This window comes from Brassica rapa, chromosome A07, assembly GCF_000309985.2.
Source record: "Brassica rapa cultivar Chiifu-401-42 chromosome A07, CAAS_Brap_v3.01, whole genome shotgun sequence".
NCBI lineage: Eukaryota > Viridiplantae > Streptophyta > Magnoliopsida > Brassicales > Brassicaceae > Brassica > Brassica rapa.
The window spans coordinates 23,078,513-23,097,377 of record NC_024801.2 but is presented as its reverse complement, the minus strand read 5'-3'; the positions used below and the strand labels follow the sequence as shown (position 1 = coordinate 23,097,377).

Genomic DNA, 18,865 nt, shown 5'->3' with positions numbered 1-18,865 from the left:
ATCTGTGAATATACAGATTAGGCTCGCGGATTTTAACCAAATTGAATTCACCGAACATAACCAAAATTTCGGTTAGTTTGATTAGTTTGGTAATAAATTTGTTTTAGTTCAACAAGTTTATAAAAAAACTTATGTCTTCGGTTCGGTACTTCAATTCGGTAATCGATTAGTCTTTTAAAAAATTGTTAACTAAATTTTAAATCGAGTTAACTGAATCGCTTAAAATTTCAAACCCAAATAACTGAACTAACCGAAATTATTCAAAATTACTTGAATTTAAACACATTTTTAACCGAAAGATAATCTAAAGAAGAAACTTGGGTTAGTTTTAATAAAATTGAAAAAATTAAACTATCCAAATACCAAATTGAACCGAATCAAACTTTTACGATTTAACTGACGAGATTTAACGCATCATCTTCTCTTTTTTCTTTTTCACCAACCCTAAAGACGCCTTTCACCAGCGCAATAAAAAGCCTTCACCTCCTTTTTTTTTGTCTTCATTTTCTTCCTCCTCTCATTCTTCATCCCGCCGCCTTCTCTGTCTCTCGAACCAGCTCAGGTAAGCATGATTTTTATCCTTCTTCGCCTTTCTTTGTCATCGTACCAGACTTCCTTCACGTTTCCTTTTCATCGTTTAACCTAGAACCATCTTGATTTCATTGCTACTATATATCTGCAAATGGTCTCGTATAATCGATTTCGAGATTTCTTCGTTCTCGTGTTATGCTGTTGATTGTTGTTTAATTTCGTTAGATGTCAGCAATGGATCAAGACACAGGGATGTTCAAGGTCCAGCAAACCATAGGAAGCGTCCTGTGCTGCAAGTGCGGCGTCCCCATGCCTCCCAACGCAGCCAACATGTGCGTCAACTGCCTCCGCTCGGAAGTGGACATCACCGAAGGCCTCCAGAAGAGCATCCAAATCTTCTACTGCCCCGAGTGCGGCTGCTACCTCCAGCCCCCCAAGACCTGGATCAAAGCCCAGTGGGAGTCCAAAGAGCTCCTCACCTTCTGCATCAAACGCCTCAAGAACCTCAACAAAGTCAAGCTCAAGAACGCCGAGTTCGTCTGGACCGAGCCCCACTCCAAACGTATCAAAATCAAGCTCACCGTTCAAGCCGAGGTCCTCAACGGAGCTGTGCTCGAACAGTCTTACCCCGTTGAGTACACCGTTAGGGACAACCTCTGCGAGTCTTGCTCGAGGTTTCAGGCCAATCCTGATCAGTGGGTTGCTTCTGTGCAGCTCAGGCAGCATGTCTCTCACAGGAGGACGTTCTTTTACCTCGAGCAGTTGATTCTCAGGCACGACGCGGCGTCTCGAGCTATTAGGATCCAGCAGGTTGATCAGGGGATTGATTTCTTCTTTGGGAATAAGAGTCATGCTAATAGCTTTATTGAGTTTTTGAGGAAAGTTGTTCCTATTGAGTATCGTCAGGACCAGCAGTTAGTCTCTCACGATGTTAAGAGTAGTTTGTATAACTACAAGTACACTTACTCTGTTAAGATATGTCCTATCTGCCGTGAGGATCTTATCTGCTTGCCTTCTAAAGTCGCTAGCGGGTTGGGGAACCTCGGTCCGCTTGTTGTGTGCACGAAGGTTTCTGATAACATCACTATCCTTGATCCTAGGACCCTGAGGTGTGCGTTCTTGGACGCGAGGCAGTACTTTAGGTCCGGGTTTCGATCTGCGTTGACCAGCAGGCAGCTTGTGAAGTACTTTGTGTTTGACGTGGAGGAACCTGTCGGCGAAGCGACTGTCGGAGGACAAAAGTACGCTCTGTCCTATGTCCAGATCGCGCGTGAGTCGGACCTTGGGAATATGTTCTACGTCCAGACTCATCTAGGACATATCCTGAAGTCAGGAGACCAAGCTTTAGGGTATGACATCTACGGTGCGAATGTGAACGATGATGAGATGGAGAAGTATCGTTTGAGTGTGAAGAACGGGCTTCCTGAAGCGATTTTGATCAAGAAATGCTATGACGAGCAGAGAGAGAGGAAGAGGGGGAAGCCACGTGCGTTCACGACTAAGAAGCTTCCGATGGAGATGGATGAGTCGAGAGGAGGGAGAGTTGATCCGGAGAAGATGGAGAATGAGTATGAGGAGTTTTTGAGGGATCTTGAAGAGAATCCTGAGCTGAGGTTTAACATATCTTTGTACAAGAACAAGGATTATCAGGAGTCTGAGACTGCTTCGATGACTGATGGTGAAGGTGCACCGACTGTTCCGATTGAAGAGTTGCTTGCTGAGCTTGAGCTTAGTGAAGCGGAGGAAGAAGGCGATGATGAAGAGGACATGGATGAGTAGTTTTCCTTTACCAGACACTCGAGGATTGGGTTTGATATGGTTCTGTGTTTTATTTTACTTGCTCTTTTGTTTTGTTAAAATTTTGTTCTGAATGTGAGCTGATTGATGTAAGCTCAACAGTTTTTGTTTTAGCTACTTATCTGTCTGAAACTGTTATGGCTATAATACTTTGTTTGAATCTTAGATTTTTGAACGTGCTGAGAGTTGCTAACTTCAGTGATTACTTTGTTTGATAACTAAGCAACGCCAGAGATAAAAAAATTACTTGCAGAGTGAAATTGAACAGTTTAATCAAGAACAGAATGTATTAGTTCAGCCAAAGCTCAAAATGCATAAGGTAACGTAGAAGGGTCGCTTGGCACCATTGAAGATCTTTCTATATCAGTTACATCTCATCAAACTAGTACCCTGATAACAAAGGATAAGCAATGGTTAGTAGTTACATGAGTCCATGGGAACTCTGTGAAACATTTTTCAAAGTACATTTCCAATTTGGGAATGTCCAGTCTTCTGACATTTGTTAATTTTGAAGATTTTAAACCTATTAGGGTAATTTAGCTCCAACGATGTTGATTTCTTAAATACATGTTAAAAATACTAGATCAATTGAAAGCAGATCCAAAATCTGTGAAATTTTGCAGAAACGATAGTACATTTGATATAAATTTTCAAACTTAGAAGCATCCAAAATTAAATGGTGCTAACCAAGCCAATCTTCGTCGCTATTATCAATGCAGTGTAAGAGAAACAAAAGGGCTCACATTCAAATTCATTCTCTCTTAACCCTTTCATTGAAATGTCTTCTGAGTTTGGGAACAAAGGCAAGTTGCTTTTACACTTGACAAAACACAGTCTTTTAAGTTAAAGCATGTCAAAAGAGCTCAAAACTGTAATAATAAAACATGTCTTTTCTTGTTGTGTATTCAATTAGGCCACCTTGGCAACTTTCCTCTGCTCGGTTTGACCAGACAAAGGACATTGCATCTCAGTCCAACTAATCGGAACCATTGTTTCACCTGTACCAATCACCACATTACTTAAACATCATATCATACGATAACCAAAAGAAGTACCTGTACAGTAGCATATTCTATTTCCATAACAACTATGTCTTTACACTTCGATGGATAACAAAAAAAACTGAAAAATGTGACAGATCAGTTATACAGTTTACCTGCAGCACTCTCAGCAGAGACCACACCAAGCTCATTCTTAGCAGTTGACAGATAGTAAGCCCGTGAGTCACCAAGAGACAGCTTTTTTTTTTAAAAAAGTCAATGTTAAGGCAACTTCATATGCTATCTACTAATATAAGTCACCAAGAGACAGCTTTATAGAGAATGTGCAAATCATAGCGGCTCAAAAAAAGGATACAACCATAGCTCTAACAATGTCACCAGGACGGAAAGACTGATGAATCTCAACTTTGTCAATCTCTGTTTCTCTAACATCTTGTTGCCTGTGTAAAGAAGCACAACCACAAGTTAGACTGATGATGCATACAACTAAAAGTAAAAGAAGCTCCATAAAATGACCTGATTACGCCAGCAAATTTTTCACGAACGGCCTTTGAACCAACACACAAGATATCAACAGAAGCCATACGAGCCATAACTTTAGTAACCCTAGCTAAGACAAGAGAACCAGGCTCGGGGATAAGTCCATGCGCCTTGTGACCCGTAACTTCCACAGTAGCTCTCTGCATTATAAGAAGCTATTTAAATGAGCATTTTTATATAGTTCACTTCACTAATCAGTGAAAGAAGAGGACATACCTGGTCAAGAGAATCTGGAAGAGGAGAAACAATGTGGCGAGATCCTGTGAGGGAAGCGTAGATGGTATTGTCGTTGACGTAAGCTCCTTTGCCGGGTTTTAACTCGGCCGCATTACCGAGCACGTCTCCAGGCGTTACCATCTCTGTCATTCTCAATTAATTGGTTTCGATTGAGACTGTGAACAAACAATGCAGAATCAATATCTAAGCTATTAGTTACAATATTATCCGAAAAATAAACCTATGAATTATATAATTTACTAGAATCTTATATTAAAAACAATGATAGATTAGCCTTCTTGAAGCAGACTCAAATACGTAGCAACTTTTGGAATCGTACCTGTTGATAACGAGGAAGGAAGATGAGCACAAAGGTAAAGAAGGGTTTATGATGGGTTTTTTCAAGAGGCAACACACAGATTAAGTGAAGCACAGAGGTTTAATGACTTTTTTTTTTTTGAAATCCCTATTTTGGACGGTCTAGATCTGATCATGCCTGCTTTTGATGATACACAAGCTAGGCGATTGACGGGTTTTTGAAACCAATGGCCCAATATATAATTTGTTTGGGTCTGGCCCAATATAAATTTACGTAATAATGATTTAATAGATTTTCTTTCGGTGTATTCTCACATATTCACATTTCTTTCACTTACATTTTAATTACTTTGGAAACTTTCATTGCTATAAATAATTATATGTAATATGGAAAAATATAATAAAAATACAAAACAGAAACAATTTAAAATGTACATATTACTAAAGAAATTATCCAAAATCATCTTTATTTTTATTTATTTTTAAACACACACATGAAATAGATATATTTTCAGATACTTTTAGCGGGATGGTTTCGATGGTAGCTAGGTTGGTGACAAAAACACGTTTTGAACACGGTATTTTTTTTTAACCAAATCGTTATATTTTGGAAACTACAATGTAGTTTTGGAAACAATATATACGTAGTTTGACTATTGTTTAATAATTAGCCAAGATTTGTAGAGTCAACAAAATGGCAATCAATAATAATTACAGAAATTAGCCAATATTTTTAGAGTCAACATATGGCAAACAATACAATTACTGAAATCAGTCAATGGCAATCAGTAACGATTAGTTACCTAAAATTAGTCAATGATTTATATTTAATACCATAAAGCAAGATTACATTGTTTCGAAAAAGAAAGATTACATTGTTCGTTCGAAACCCCTATAAATACATTTCGCCTCAAGTCCAACTACTCAGAGTCGTTTCATTTTCTCATCACTTTTTTTTGTTCAAATCCTTTGCTCACCTCCATGGCTCCTATTGCTGTCGGCGATGTTGTACCAGAAGGAACTATCTCCTTCTTTGATGAGAATGACCAGCTTCAGAGCGCCTCCGTTCACACTCTCGCCGCTGGTAAGAAGGTCATTCTCTTCGGTGTCCCTGGTGCTTTCACTCCCACATGCAGGTAAACTTTTTCATTTAGTTTTATTTCACTTTTCTGCCGTAATACATTAGATTTGATATTTTTTATTTGTTTTTTCTCTTGTTTTAGCATGCAGCATGTGCCTGGATTCATTGAGAAAGCAGAGGAGCTGAAATCGAAGGGTGTTGATGAGATCATTTGCTTCAGCGGTAAATATTCTTCGTTGTGATTTGATTCCATGCAATTTGATTCTTTCTTTTAAACAAATATTAGATTGTTATATATATATATATATATTAGCTGTTTGGTTTAATATTATTAATGAAATTGTTTTGTTGTAGTGAACGATCCGTTTGTGATGAAGGCATGGGGAAAGACATACCCTGAGAACAAGCACGTGAAGTTTGTGGCTGATGGTTCAGGAGAATACACACAGCTTCTTGGACTCGAGCTTGACCTCAAGGACAAGGGTCTTGGTGTTAGGTCAAGGAGATTTGCTCTGTTGCTCGATAACCTCAAGGTGACTGTGGCCAATGTCGAATCCGGTGGCGAGTTCACGGTTTCCAGCGCTGATGATATCCTCAAGGCTCTCTAAGAATCTCTTATCATTTTGCTTGTTCTATTTCTACATTTCTGTACGTGAATCCGCTAAATCTCTAGCCTGTTTTCAGACAAGAAACATGCATAATAAAGCGGTTTGAGTTTATTAATTATAATTTGCATTTTATTCTGGACTTTGAGATGGACATATACCTTCTATTTCATTAAACGAACCAAATTGTTAGGCTTCCACTAGCACACAAAGAGCATGAATGTTTAGTTGTTGAGTATGAAAATCAAATACTATTCTCTATTCGACCAATTAGTATGCTTAATTCTAGTCTGGATCAAATAGAAATTTTATTTTTGAGAAAAAAGACCAACATATTACAAATTTTAACTTTTCGACCCATTTATTATATGGTTTAGTTAGCTCAGCCTCTGGCCATGACCGGAACGTAGATCATCTCTAGCTGATTTCAGACAATAAAGCGGTTATTTTTTCTTATTACTTGGCCTTCTGTTGTATTGAACTGAATTGCGTGCAAAATTTTGAACATCTTACCTCAAATAAAAAGGGAGCACTAGATTTCAAGGAAAGAGCATTTGAAGACTATTTTATAAATAACCAAAGGCTCAAGTTAAGTTTCAAGCATAAAATAGAATCCATAATTAATTATTGTCTCAAATAGATACCAAACACACAACTCTTTCATCAAACCCCCAGTCCTCACACACACATACTTATTCTTTTATTAGACGACAATACATTCAAACACAAACACAAGATACTTCAGATTAACACACACCATTCATCTTCTTCCTCTCCTTGACAAACTTCCTCCATCCAACAATGACTTCCATCAGAATATCCCTTTCCACCTTCTTCCCTTTCACATTTCCGAAATCCTCTGCTCCCATCTTCCTAGATATCTTGGAAGGCAAGGTGTCAAGCTCGTGAAGCACCTTCACAATATCAGCCACAAGCCTCTCCGCAAGTGTTCTTGAGAAATCTTCCCTAATGACAACACGCAGAACCGTGATGTGCTGCGCATCCGCAGGCATTGTGTAAGCCGGGACAATCCAGCCGAAACGGCGTAGCATCTCTGAGATCTCGAACTCGTTGTGGAAGCTGTGGTCCTTGAGAGAGAAGGCTACGAGTGGCACTCCTACCTCCTTTGAGACTATGTTGAAACGCTCTGTTTTCTCTATCCCTTCTCTCAGAACCACCATGTTCTCTCTACAGTTCTCCATCACGTTCTTGTAGCCCTATTCCATGGAAAATGCAAATCGGTATATTTTAAAAAGAAATAAAATAGCACAAAACGGCAACGTAATCTAAGTTAGTTTTTTTTTTTTGAAACTAACATAAGATAGTATATTACATGCTAGCTATAAGTCTATAACACTAAAGCTAGGATATATATTTATTTTTAATACACTAACCTCGAAGCCAAGACGAATGAGCTGATAGTATTGAGCAATAATTTGGCTCGAACCTACAAACAACCAAAAATGTTTACAACATTTCATAAACATCCATAAATAACATCATATGTTTAAAAATTAGGGATCAAGAAGGCGAAAGAGACATACCCTTGGAGAAATTGAGAGTAAAAGTGGGTTGATCAGCACCAAGATAGTTGATATGAAAGATGAGCTCATCAGGCAAATCCTGTTGTGTCCTCCACACGACCCAGCCAATACCAGCATAGACCAGCCCATACTTATGACCACTCACATTGATACTCTTCACCAAAGGAAGCCTAAAGTCCCATTCCAATTCAGGGTAAATAAATGGGGCTATGAAGCCTCCGCTTGCTGCGTCAACGTGGATTGGAGTGTTCCAGCCAGTCTCTTCGTTTTTCTTGACCAGCAAGTCATTAAGGCGCTTGACGTCTTCGAACTCACCGTTGAGTGTGGAACCAAGTATGGCAGCAACACATATTGTGTTCTCGTCAACCATTTCAGCTGCTTTATCTGGATCCATCACGTAGTAACCTTCACTAAGCTTCACTTCTTTTAGCTCCACCTCGAAGTACCTAGCAAATTTCTCCCAGCACACCTGAAAGTATTTTTTTTTTCGTGTTTAAACCTTATATTCTATGAGAGTTGATGCTTTACACACTATTTTCTTTTAAAAAAAATGAAATAGTACAGATTAAACGGAAAGTGTGTCAATTTATGTAATTTGAAACTGGTTTGAAAATGAAATTTGCGGTAATACCTAATATAAAAATATTATTCTGCAATGTTTTCTAGATATTTGAAGTAGTTTGCTAACTATTCACAAATTAACTATTATGTAAAAATAGTGAGATAAAGATATAGTACTCACTTGAACATTGGCTCCGGTGACAATGTTGGGTTTGTCATAGGGTTTACCCTCAGCTTTGCGTTTGTTCTGCCAGTTCCTTTTGAAAGCCAATCCGGCTAACATGATGGCTTCCGAAGACCCAACAGTGCCTACTCCCATGGCGGTCTCAGTTTCCCCAAGTGGTGCATTGAACAGCCGAGCTATCATGTTTACACATCGGTTCTGTTTTCCAATAAATTAAAATTATGATTTATGAGCACATATGCTTTTGCGCAAAAATAAAAAGAGCACAGGTTTTATATAAATATTCCTTGTTCGTTAACTAATGAAAGTAACTACATTTTTCATATAGGTCCAATGGATCGAGTTCAAATGAAACTCCATGCACATGAGATATCAGCATATTGGTAATCTTTTTCTATTATTTTTCTTTTGTTGATGAACTTATTTAGATCCTTAACAACAACAAGAACTCACTGGATATTGTATCAATATCAGAATAGAAACACACAAATTCAAAACCCATGAGAAATTAATTACAATTAGAAACGCTAGCAAATCCCTTATATATTAATTGAGGAACATTTGAAAAGATGTAACCTCAATTTTGTATTAATTAAAAGAGGCCCCAATGTATAGGTGTCACTCAATTAGATAGTCAATTACATTCAATTGAAAAATAAGTAGGTCCACATTCGATTTTTATATGTTGTTAGATATATAAGTTGGTCAAACTATATGATATAATGATATGATATGATATTTTCTTTCCTTAAATAAAACCTACGGAATTACCATAAATGACTAATATATATATGACAATTAATGAGTTTAATAATAAAGATTTGATAACAATGTATATCTCCTCCATCATTTTTTGTTTAATTTTATATTATTAAAATAAATTAAACAATCAAATTAGCTATAAAAAGAAAATTTAGATTTTTTCGTATATGTTATATTTTGAATTTTTAAAAACGATAATAAATGACTAAAACTATTAAAATTATTATGTTAAAAATTAATGATCAATGGTTTAACATTTTTATTATAAGAAGATACACATGATTTTAAAACCATATGAGTAAAAAATATCATTTAATAATAATAAATATATATATATATATATATATTATTAAACACTATATACCATAAGATTACATAAATATTTTAATATTAAAACTTTCAATGAATTTTCAAGAACATTTATAAATTATAAACTTATTAAAGATTTCAGATTGAAAATTTTGTTATCGATGATTTAAATATTTTGTTATAAACGATATGAACGATCATAGAACCGTATGATTATAAATTCTTATTTAATAAATAACTATACAAAATATACTATTCCTAGAAAAATAGGTTGGTCTATCTTAACTTATATTACACTTTTTATTAAACTAACTATCGAATTGATAAATAACGTACCAAAAAATGTTTTGCACTTTCCTTAAATAAAAGCTACGAAATTACCTAATATGATTAACGTATATGTGAAAATTAATTATAATGAATAATAAATATTTGATAACAATTTTTGTATCTTAGTTCTTTTTTTTAATTTTATATTATTAAAATATATTTAAAAATCACATTAAATATATAATAAAAACATTTATAATTTTTCTTATATGCTATATTTTGAATTTTTCAAAACGTCTATAAATTATTAGAAATTTGAAGATCCCCACTCTGAAAATTTTGTGATCAATAGATTTTTTTTTGTCATAATAAGTTACAAATGATCATAAAATTGTATTAATATGAACTTTTATTTAATATTATAAGAAGATACACATTATTTTAAAACCATATGAGTAAAAAATATCATTTAATAATAAAACATATATATTTATATATATATAGATTATACTATATACCATAAGATTACATAAATATTTTAATATTAAAACTTTCAATGAATTTTCAAAAACATTTATAAATTATAAACTTATTAAAGATTTCACATTGAAAATTTTGTTATCGATGATTTAAATATTCAGTTATAAAATGATATGAATGATCATAGAACTGTATGATTATAAATTCTCATTTAATAAATGACTATATAAAATATACTATTCTTAGAAAAATAGGTTGGTCCATCTTGACTTACATTATATTTTTTATTAAACTAACTATCGAATTGATAAATAATCTACCAAAATTTTTTTTGCACTTTCCTTAATTAGAATCTACGAAATTACCTAATATGATTAACGTATATATGAAAATTAATTATTATGAATAATAAATATTTGATAACAATTTTGGTATCTTAGTTCTTTTTTTTTAATTTTATATTATTGAAAGATATTAAAAAATCACATTAAATATATAATAAAAACATTTATATTTTTTCTTATATGTTATATTTAAATTTTCAAAACGTCTATATATTATTAGAAATTTGAATATTCCCACTTTGAAAATTTTGTGATCAATAAATTATTTTTTTGTTATAATAAGTTACAAATGATCATAAAATATAACGCATATGAATTTTTATTTAATAAATATTCAAACTAAATAATATATATATATATATATATATATATATATATATATATATATATATTTATATATATTATATATATATATAAACACTAATGATTTAAAGCAACAAGATTGGCTGATCAATTTAGTCGTCTAGTTGAAATCTTTCAAAAGTATGTGAAAGACTAAAATCAAAGTACATATGGATTTAGAATAGTAGTTATATTTTACTAACCAAATACCGAAAAAACCGAACCGAACCGAAACCAATCTGATATCCGGATTGAACACCCGTAATCCAAATGAAACCAAACTATTGTTTCATTCTCCAAAATATAATAAAAATAATAACTTAATCCCGCGCAAGGCGCGGATCTTATCCTAGTTATATACTAATAAACTAACCAAACTATCTTTTCTACTTTTTCAAACAAAACGATAAACAAATTTGGTAAAGTAGGCTATATTATTCGCGAAAGTTCAAAAAAATAAATAATTATTCGCGATAAAGTATTCTGTGATATTTTACTATGAACGTATCGTATTCACACTAAGGCACACGGAAATGGCATCACCAATCTATTTTGAGGACACAGTAGGTACAACTTTATGGTGAAATATCTTAATTTTCACATGGAAGAATCAATGTGACTATTGATCTAGCCATCACGAGACTTATACCGTGTGGTTTTGTCTCCTTCTAGGTTTTCATCATACACATTTTGTAAAATTATTTCATTTGTATCTCTTTTTCTAATCTTCTATTTATATATTCGCAACGTCCATCGTAGAGCGTCAGCTCACTCTATTTCAATTTTAACTATGGATATAGTAAAAAAAAACTATGTATAGTATACTAAAGTAAATCGTATCATACCCCTAACCCAAAGTGAGAAGAATGTTTTAGTGTTTTTTTTATTTTTGTTAAATGGATAAAAGGAATTGAGTGGACCAATCAAAACCAAAAGCAAGTTATGTGGTGATCTGTGAAACAATGAGAGGTTGCCGACAGAACTTTCTCTTTCGTCTCTTGAATTATTATGCTTTACTATTGAATTATTATGCTTTACCATCCTTTTCTCCCATACCTTAGATTCTCGAAGATTTGTACTTGTATGTTTTAAACTTTAATTCATAGGATCTATACTTGGTTCATTTCAAAGAAACTAATATACCGACCGGTTTTACAATAAACCGACGGTGATATTTTCCAAAGCTTCAAATCAAGTGGGCCACTAGTGTTAATGACAATTTAGAATAACTAGAGATTTTTCCGGGCTACGCCCGGGTTTATTCAAATAAAATTGTATTTAATATCTATGTTATAAAAATATAAATAAAAATTAAATTAGAAATTGAGTAAGACTTACAATTTATTTTCTTACTATCTAAAATATATATGGGATGGTGAACAAATGCGAAATGAATAAAGAATTTATTAAATCTTAGTTATATCCAAAATATATTTTCTTACATATTTAGGTTATTAAGAAAATATATTATTAATCTCCACATCACATATTTCTTTGTTATGTATACTATTTATATCATATTTATGTTTTTTATATGTTATTTAATATTTTATAATATATTTTCTTATGATTATAATTTATTTCTTACAATTGTACTAAGTAAAGCTAATTTAAATACTCATTGCTTTAAATTAAAAAAAACTTTAAAATTTTTTGTATGTGTTAAATACACTGAAAAATCTATGAAAATATTATTATTACTATATTTTTTTGCCAGCAATTATTATTACTATATTGCTTGTTTAGTTATAAGCAAAACAAATATCTTACAATCTAGCTATAGTTAAAATATTAATCTGGATTAAAACTAAATCTAAAATGATAATCAAAATATTCTCAAGAGATATTCAAAATTTATTTAAATTTTATTTTTATATATTAGTTGGTTTTAAAATTACTATTTTTCAAAATACAATCATGTTATTACGCTGTTATTCAAAAATGAATTTTTAGATACTAATTAGGGGAGTTTTGGATATATTTTTAGTCCAAAACTATGATCCAAAAACATTATAATATATTTTTAGTCCAAAACTATGATCCAAAAACATTATTTTCTTATTATTATTTTTTTTCCAGTAAAAACATTCTACAATCTTGTACTAATATCACAAATTGAAAATTTAAATTATTTCTAATTTGATATAGCCTTATTATTTTAATTTCCATTAAAAATGGTCATTTAGTTTTCTTCTTATTTCGTGTCTTTAATATTTGTTTTGTTAAACTTCATACACTATTTTTTTAAATTTTTCTTTACTTTTTGTGAACAGAAATTTTAAAATGTTTGTTGGCCATTATTGCTGAATGTGGTACGGTTAATCTTGTAGGTGTCTTTAGAGAGGAGGCAAAAGCTCATGAACTGGTTTTTTTTTTTTATCTTGTGTGGTTCAGTGGTTCTTTCATTATAGTTCTCTTTGTTAGATTCTAAGTCTTTCTTTTGTTAGTTTTTGCGATTGTTTAAATACCAAAAGTAAAGATTGCACATTAAGATCAAAGATGTAATTCCAGTAAAATGCCAAATAATGGAAAGAGTATAAATAACTATGCAATAAACTAACATGGTGGAATTGAGACAAAACAGAAGTATATAATTTCTCATGATAATAATACGATCATGTTCTGCATATTACAATTCCAAACTGTATCACAAGTAATTTGTCAACATTATTTACTCACTGAGCTAGTTTGTGTCTTTTTATCCTCTCTAGCGCACCCAAAGCCTCTTTACCGTCTTGCTCTCACTTTCTGGCAGGTCCTCCAAACACAGCATCTCATAAGTGAACTCTACTTTGTCTTCTCAAACAGATTCATCATCACACTCTTCAGGAAGCTCAGTACCTTGCACATTCCCTGTCACCAACTCACAAACCCCAGTTTTCTTGCACCATCTTTTGATGTAACTGTGGTAGACATTGGGGACATGAACTGCCTCTTCAACGCTGCCAATTCATCTTCTGGCTAACCTGCTTTATTCAGCTAGTGTTTTGCCTCCTCCACATCTACCAGCTCGTCTTTTTTGCGTCGTGTTCTGTAGCAGAATGAAATGAGCCTGAGACAAAATATCAAATGTGGTCATGTCAGTCAGCTTCCAATTGTCAAAAGTACAACAAATGGATACTCAGAATTGACCAGAAAACAGTTGCTTGTGAGCTGAACCTGATTGTAAGAGATTAGAGAGAAAACCTGACTGTAACCTGCGGAGACACTTCTCTTGATCCTAAGCATTTCTCTGTGTCTTCTTTCCCACGTTGCACCTAAGACTCATGTTACTTGGTGTAACAGAAACTTCCAAACCAGCTTCTTCCTCTTACATATTAAATTACACCAAACTTATATAATTAATCACACTGATATATATATATATCCCATTGTATACACTGAAAAACTAAGCTGGATTCATTAGATTCTCTGACTCCAAGTGACAACAACAAAGGGAAGACAGAAGATAGATAGTCATATATTATAGATTATAATGAAATTTGTATACGTACCTTTCTTTGTTTTTCTTGTTGGTTCGCAGCTGCACCAACTTTTAATCTGGCCTCCTCTTCCACACATGCGTCACATACTTTATATATGCAATGAGTAATGCCACAACCATTCTATCACAATAGATAACGGAAAATTCATATGGAACCAAATAAATCCATACAAACCAGCTATAGAATAAGAGACAATTGAGACAAAAAGGAAAAAAGAGTAACACAATCAATGTATAGTTTCAAGACTTTTGTCTACTAAAAGCTGATTAAAAATGCAACGTTACCTTTTTCTAGAGAGAGCTTAGACCTCTCCTTTCTTTTTTGTTTCATAGCTAATTTGTTAATGCATCTCAATTCGACTATGGGATCATCAAAACAGATGGAAACTTTGTTAAAGAATAACTTCTCTACAATGAACCAGTAGAAATGCAGTACAGAAAATGGATCATACCTCATAGTCGTCTCTGAAGATGCAACCCTTGGCCTAAATAATTGCGACTTGTGAAATGCCTAGAAGCTCAAATATCAAAATATGTCAGAGATCTTTAAGCTGGGACTGAAGAATATTACACTTCATGAGATATTTGGGTTTTCTGAATTTGCTTTGTCTGCGTCCATTATCGTTGTGAGAAGAGAAATAATAGATATGCGAATCAGTTTCTTGTAGCTCCTCGAAGACATGAACATAAGAAGCATTAAACCATTTGAAATCCTCAAATATCTGAATCTCAATAGTGACTCCTGACGTTGTCTAGCGAACCATTACTTCATTGCCGCATTAGTGGATCTCGTTAGTGAGAAGATGAAAGATGACTCTCCTGGGGGCCTTGGAGTTGAGAGCAGTGGAAATGACCACAACTGAAGTAGCAACAAAGTTATTAGAGAAGAGACAAAGATTGTTATATGTGAGTTTGGAAACCACATCGTAGCTTCTTTCCATGAGCTTTGAATGTAGGTGGTGAGAGGAACACCAAGGCAGTAGAGACTGTTTGGCCCTTTCTTGGCAGCAATCTGGGCATACTTGGAGCTCTATGCGGTAACATAACACATCTGTCCTTCGAGCGACTAAATAGTGGCCTTGAGACTCATGATCATGGTGGCGCTGTCACACTTCATCACATCCTATATTATAGTGCCAAACTTCAGATTCATAGCTGTCCTGTGTGATGCCTCTCTTACTGATATCTTGATAACCTTCAGTGAATGTGACAGTGTCTGGTTGGTCCTCAAAACCAAGGTCAATGCATCCAATTTTCATTCCAACCTCATGCTCAAGGATAAAATTCCCATTATCCTATACACCAACTGTAAAGAACGACAAAAACAAAAATAAATCAAATAAGCATGAAATCATCAAAACCCTCTTGAGAAAGATGTTATAAGTCAAACTATTGACCAAATCAGATTGTAGTGAAAATGCTTTAGTTATTGAATTCTAGAGAGGACGGGTAAAGAGCTTCTGGTTGTTCCACAATCATTAGACAGAGGCTAAGAAACAAAATTAGAACTTTTTGATAGTTTTAGTTTTAAGGAATCAGACCTGCAATACAGATCCAAGCTTTGAGTTAGCCATATAGGCCAGAGATCCGAGAAAGCTACCCAAAAAAAATTTCTTAAGAGTAAGACCTTATGCTAATCTGAAAATAAAAATTGCGGGGACAAATCATTCAACGTAGTAAGACTCTGAGAATGATCTTTCGTAAAAAAAAGAGTTATATTCAGAGATTTTTCTGAAACTTACTCACGAAAAACATTTTCAGACCTGGTGTGCTCCTTCAAAGTAAACTCACAAAGGTAGAGAGCTAACAATCGCCATAGCTTGAGATTCTTGAAAGCAGGTTTCTGAGTTTGGTCCAAAGTAAATCTCTACGAAGAGATGGGAGCATATACGTGAAGGCAAGTGTCATCTTTGACTGCATGTTCTCACCTTCTGCAGCAAAGTTATGGCGAAGGAAGGATTTGCTTTTGCTCTTCTCCCTCATCATCCCCGTCCCGTAGACGAAGCCCATCAGCGACTGCGAGTGCGGATCTCCGGATGAAGAAGCCGCCTCTATCTCCTCCACCACTTCCTCCATCAACCCATCAAAATTTATGTCGCCACGAGCCGGGATCGAGCTCCTCTTCGGATTTGGGTTCGGATTCGCCGAATTCCTCGAAGTTAAAGGAGTCTCCGACTCCGGGATCGTCGCCGCCGCTGTTGAGATCGTCGTTGGAGAGGATGAGGACGACGGGACGCGCGTGAACGCTACGATCGACGGAATAGAATACAGTTACAAATAGAACAACGATTACATAGCCTGAGATTCTCATTCTTCCTCTTCCTCCTCCACCTTCTTCGTCGCCGTAGATTCTCAGTGATCAGATCGAGTTTCAGAAGGAGATGACTCGGGAGAGAAAGAAAGAATATGAACAGGGTAGTTTTTTTTTTGAAACACGAAAGGGTAGAATATTCGAGAAAGAGATGGGTGTGTGACGTGGCTCATTACTGATTTCCTATTGGCTGATTATTTTTGAGGATGTGGAAGCATGAGGGGAGCCCTTATTCCCCTTTTAGTATTGTATTGATTCAACACGGTTATTTATGATTAAGAGAACAACTTACAAAGTTACTAAAGCCACTAGCTTTTTTTTTTGTTCAACAAAGCCACTAGTCTTAGAACTTGTTATGTCGGCCAATAGAGGCTAAAATCGTATGGGTCATATTTCTAAGAAAGGAACGAAAAGTCATGAATAGGTTAATATTTTGTCTCATTATATAGTGTTAAGGAATAATAAATGTAGCACTGATACAAATTAAACAAGGAATATGGGTTCTTTTTTTCTTGGGCAAGAGGAATATGGGTTCATCAAATGCAAACAACATTTTTCATCTTCCTCAAAACTAATTCTTCTTTATTATCTTTGTGGATACCCTTTAATCCAAAATTAGTTTTTATGTTCATTTTTAAATAAATAAAATAAATCAAACACAGTGTAAATTTGTATTATTATATGAGAACATATCGTATATTTTATTAAAACCATTGCGCAACTGTAACCATTCTAAACATTTTGAGTTGATTTAGATTTAGAATTGATATAATACTAGAAACTAAAACAAGATCTAGCACTATCACTTATGAAGTAATTTGGAATATATATATTTAAAAATAAAATTGGAATATAGAGAGATGGAGAGAGACCTGGAGCTCGGTAGTGACAGGGTACTCGTCCATGTCGACGTAGTTCTTGTTGATAGATTCCATAATGAGTTTGTCACACTCTGGCTCCATCCATGTCGTCACAAACGAAGCCAGGTTCAGCCTCGGGTTACCATCAAGCATGAGCTCATCTTTTATGATCTGATATGCAGCCTCCTTCGGTATCGAGCTCTCACCAATCTCATACCTTCAATTTATTTCATCATTATTTAACGAGTAAACTCATGAACAGTAAGAAAAATAAATAAAAGAAACATGTTTTTTTCTTAATTACTTGGGGAGTGCAGTGCGGACATAGCGAGATCCGAACGTCGAGCAAACATTTTCGTCACTTTCGGTGGCCGCTCGACTTAGAACCATCTTTTTTTTTCTTTGGTAGTGAGAGGAGGAAGAAGAGTATGCAAAGAGACGAAGGAAGATGACACGTTTATATTGACTTTGCAGTTGATGTCTTCTTCCTTTTTTATTATTTATTTTTATTTAATTTATATGCTTGTACTTAGTTGTAACTTGTAAGACGTCGACGTTGATATTCACATGTAAAATATCTACAAGACTAGGTTAAGACCCGCGCCTTGCGCGGGATAAACATTATATATATAAATTATTTTATATATTATATGTTTATAAGATATTATGAAATAATAAATATATATTAAATAATTAAAAAGTCATTATCTACTACTTATATAATTAAATTGATGCGAACATATAAATAAATTTTATAAATAGAAAAAATATTTTTTCTATTTGATATGATATATATTTAAATTTAAATGATAGTAACATATATATGGTATATTTTAATATTAATATTTATTAGATGATGCTTTTTGCTCATTTTTTTTTATCATTTGTATCTGTTATAGCAAAAAGTCTAAATTAGTGATACCAAAATTTTCACTGTGAGATCAATAGTTTAAGTAATTTATAATATTTTAAAAAAATTAAGTTGTCAATATTTTTTCAAACTTTTTATCAAAAAAATGTTCAAAGTAAATTTCAAAATTAAGATATTTATGTATTTTTATATGACATATAGTTTAATTTAAAATGATACATATATTTATATATCTTTTATTTTTGATACTTATTAAATGAGACTTTTAACTTATATTATTTTTAATTATTTATATCATGTCATAACAAAAGTTTTAAATCATAGATCACAAAATTTGAATGTGAAACTTTTAACGGTTTTAGTAATTTATACTCGTTTTTAAAAATTCAAAATATAATATATAAGTATTTTTTTATAATTTTTATTATATGGTTACTATGATTGTTTAATTTAT

General features: G+C 33.5%; 4 protein-coding genes and 1 long non-coding RNA gene across 8 annotated transcripts; 2 read left to right on the top strand and 3 right to left on the bottom strand.

The window, feature by feature from the left end:
- Window positions 1-417: 417 nt before the first annotated feature.
- Window positions 418-2,503, top strand: LOC103831080 (60S ribosomal export protein NMD3). Its single transcript, XM_009106931.3, has 2 exons — window positions 418-562; window positions 757-2,503. The coding sequence occupies exon 2, from the start codon at window positions 757-759 to the stop codon at window positions 2,308-2,310; it is 1,554 nt and encodes a 517-aa protein (XP_009105179.1). The 5' UTR covers window positions 418-562; the 3' UTR covers window positions 2,311-2,503.
- Window positions 2,504-3,054: 551 nt separating this feature from the next.
- On the bottom strand, window positions 3,055-5,044 carry LOC103831079 (exosome complex component CSL4). Its single transcript, XM_009106930.3, has 6 exons — window positions 4,426-5,044; window positions 4,086-4,261; window positions 3,846-4,009; window positions 3,685-3,769; window positions 3,485-3,566; window positions 3,055-3,326 (listed from the first exon to the last, which is right to left on the bottom strand). The coding sequence occupies exons 2-6, from the start codon at window positions 4,233-4,235 to the stop codon at window positions 3,238-3,240; spliced, it is 570 nt and encodes a 189-aa protein (XP_009105178.1). The 5' UTR covers window positions 4,236-4,261; window positions 4,426-5,044; the 3' UTR covers window positions 3,055-3,237.
- Window positions 5,045-5,280: 236 nt separating this feature from the next.
- Window positions 5,281-6,232, top strand: LOC103831078 (peroxiredoxin-2B). Its single transcript, XM_009106929.3, has 3 exons — window positions 5,281-5,539; window positions 5,627-5,706; window positions 5,839-6,232. Exons 1-3 carry the CDS (start codon window positions 5,385-5,387, stop codon window positions 6,090-6,092), a joined length of 489 nt encoding a protein of 162 aa, XP_009105177.1. The 5' UTR covers window positions 5,281-5,384; the 3' UTR covers window positions 6,093-6,232.
- Window positions 6,233-6,795: 563 nt separating this feature from the next.
- LOC103831077 (glutamate decarboxylase 2) lies at window positions 6,796-17,966 on the bottom strand. Its single transcript, NM_001317245.1, is given in 6 exon segments — window positions 6,796-7,306; window positions 7,484-7,536; window positions 7,634-8,102; window positions 8,376-8,576; window positions 17,553-17,757; window positions 17,845-17,966. Coding segments are annotated over 6 exon segments (1,485 nt in total). The 5' UTR covers window positions 17,931-17,966; the 3' UTR covers window positions 6,796-6,835.
- Window positions 13,216-16,813, bottom strand: LOC103841005. Of its 4 annotated transcripts, XR_004449202.1 has the most exons (7): window positions 16,112-16,813; window positions 15,911-16,007; window positions 14,822-15,675; window positions 14,655-14,729; window positions 14,380-14,490; window positions 14,072-14,192; window positions 13,216-13,937 (listed from the first exon to the last, which is right to left on the bottom strand). It is a non-coding gene; the product is annotated as an uncharacterized LOC103841005 (long non-coding RNA). The 4 variants fall into 4 exon arrangements; XR_004449201.1 differs by having other exon boundaries at window positions 15,911-16,813; XR_004449200.1 differs by lacking the exons at window positions 15,911-16,007; window positions 16,112-16,813 and having other exon boundaries at window positions 14,822-15,901.
- Window positions 17,967-18,865: the final 899 nt, after the last annotated feature.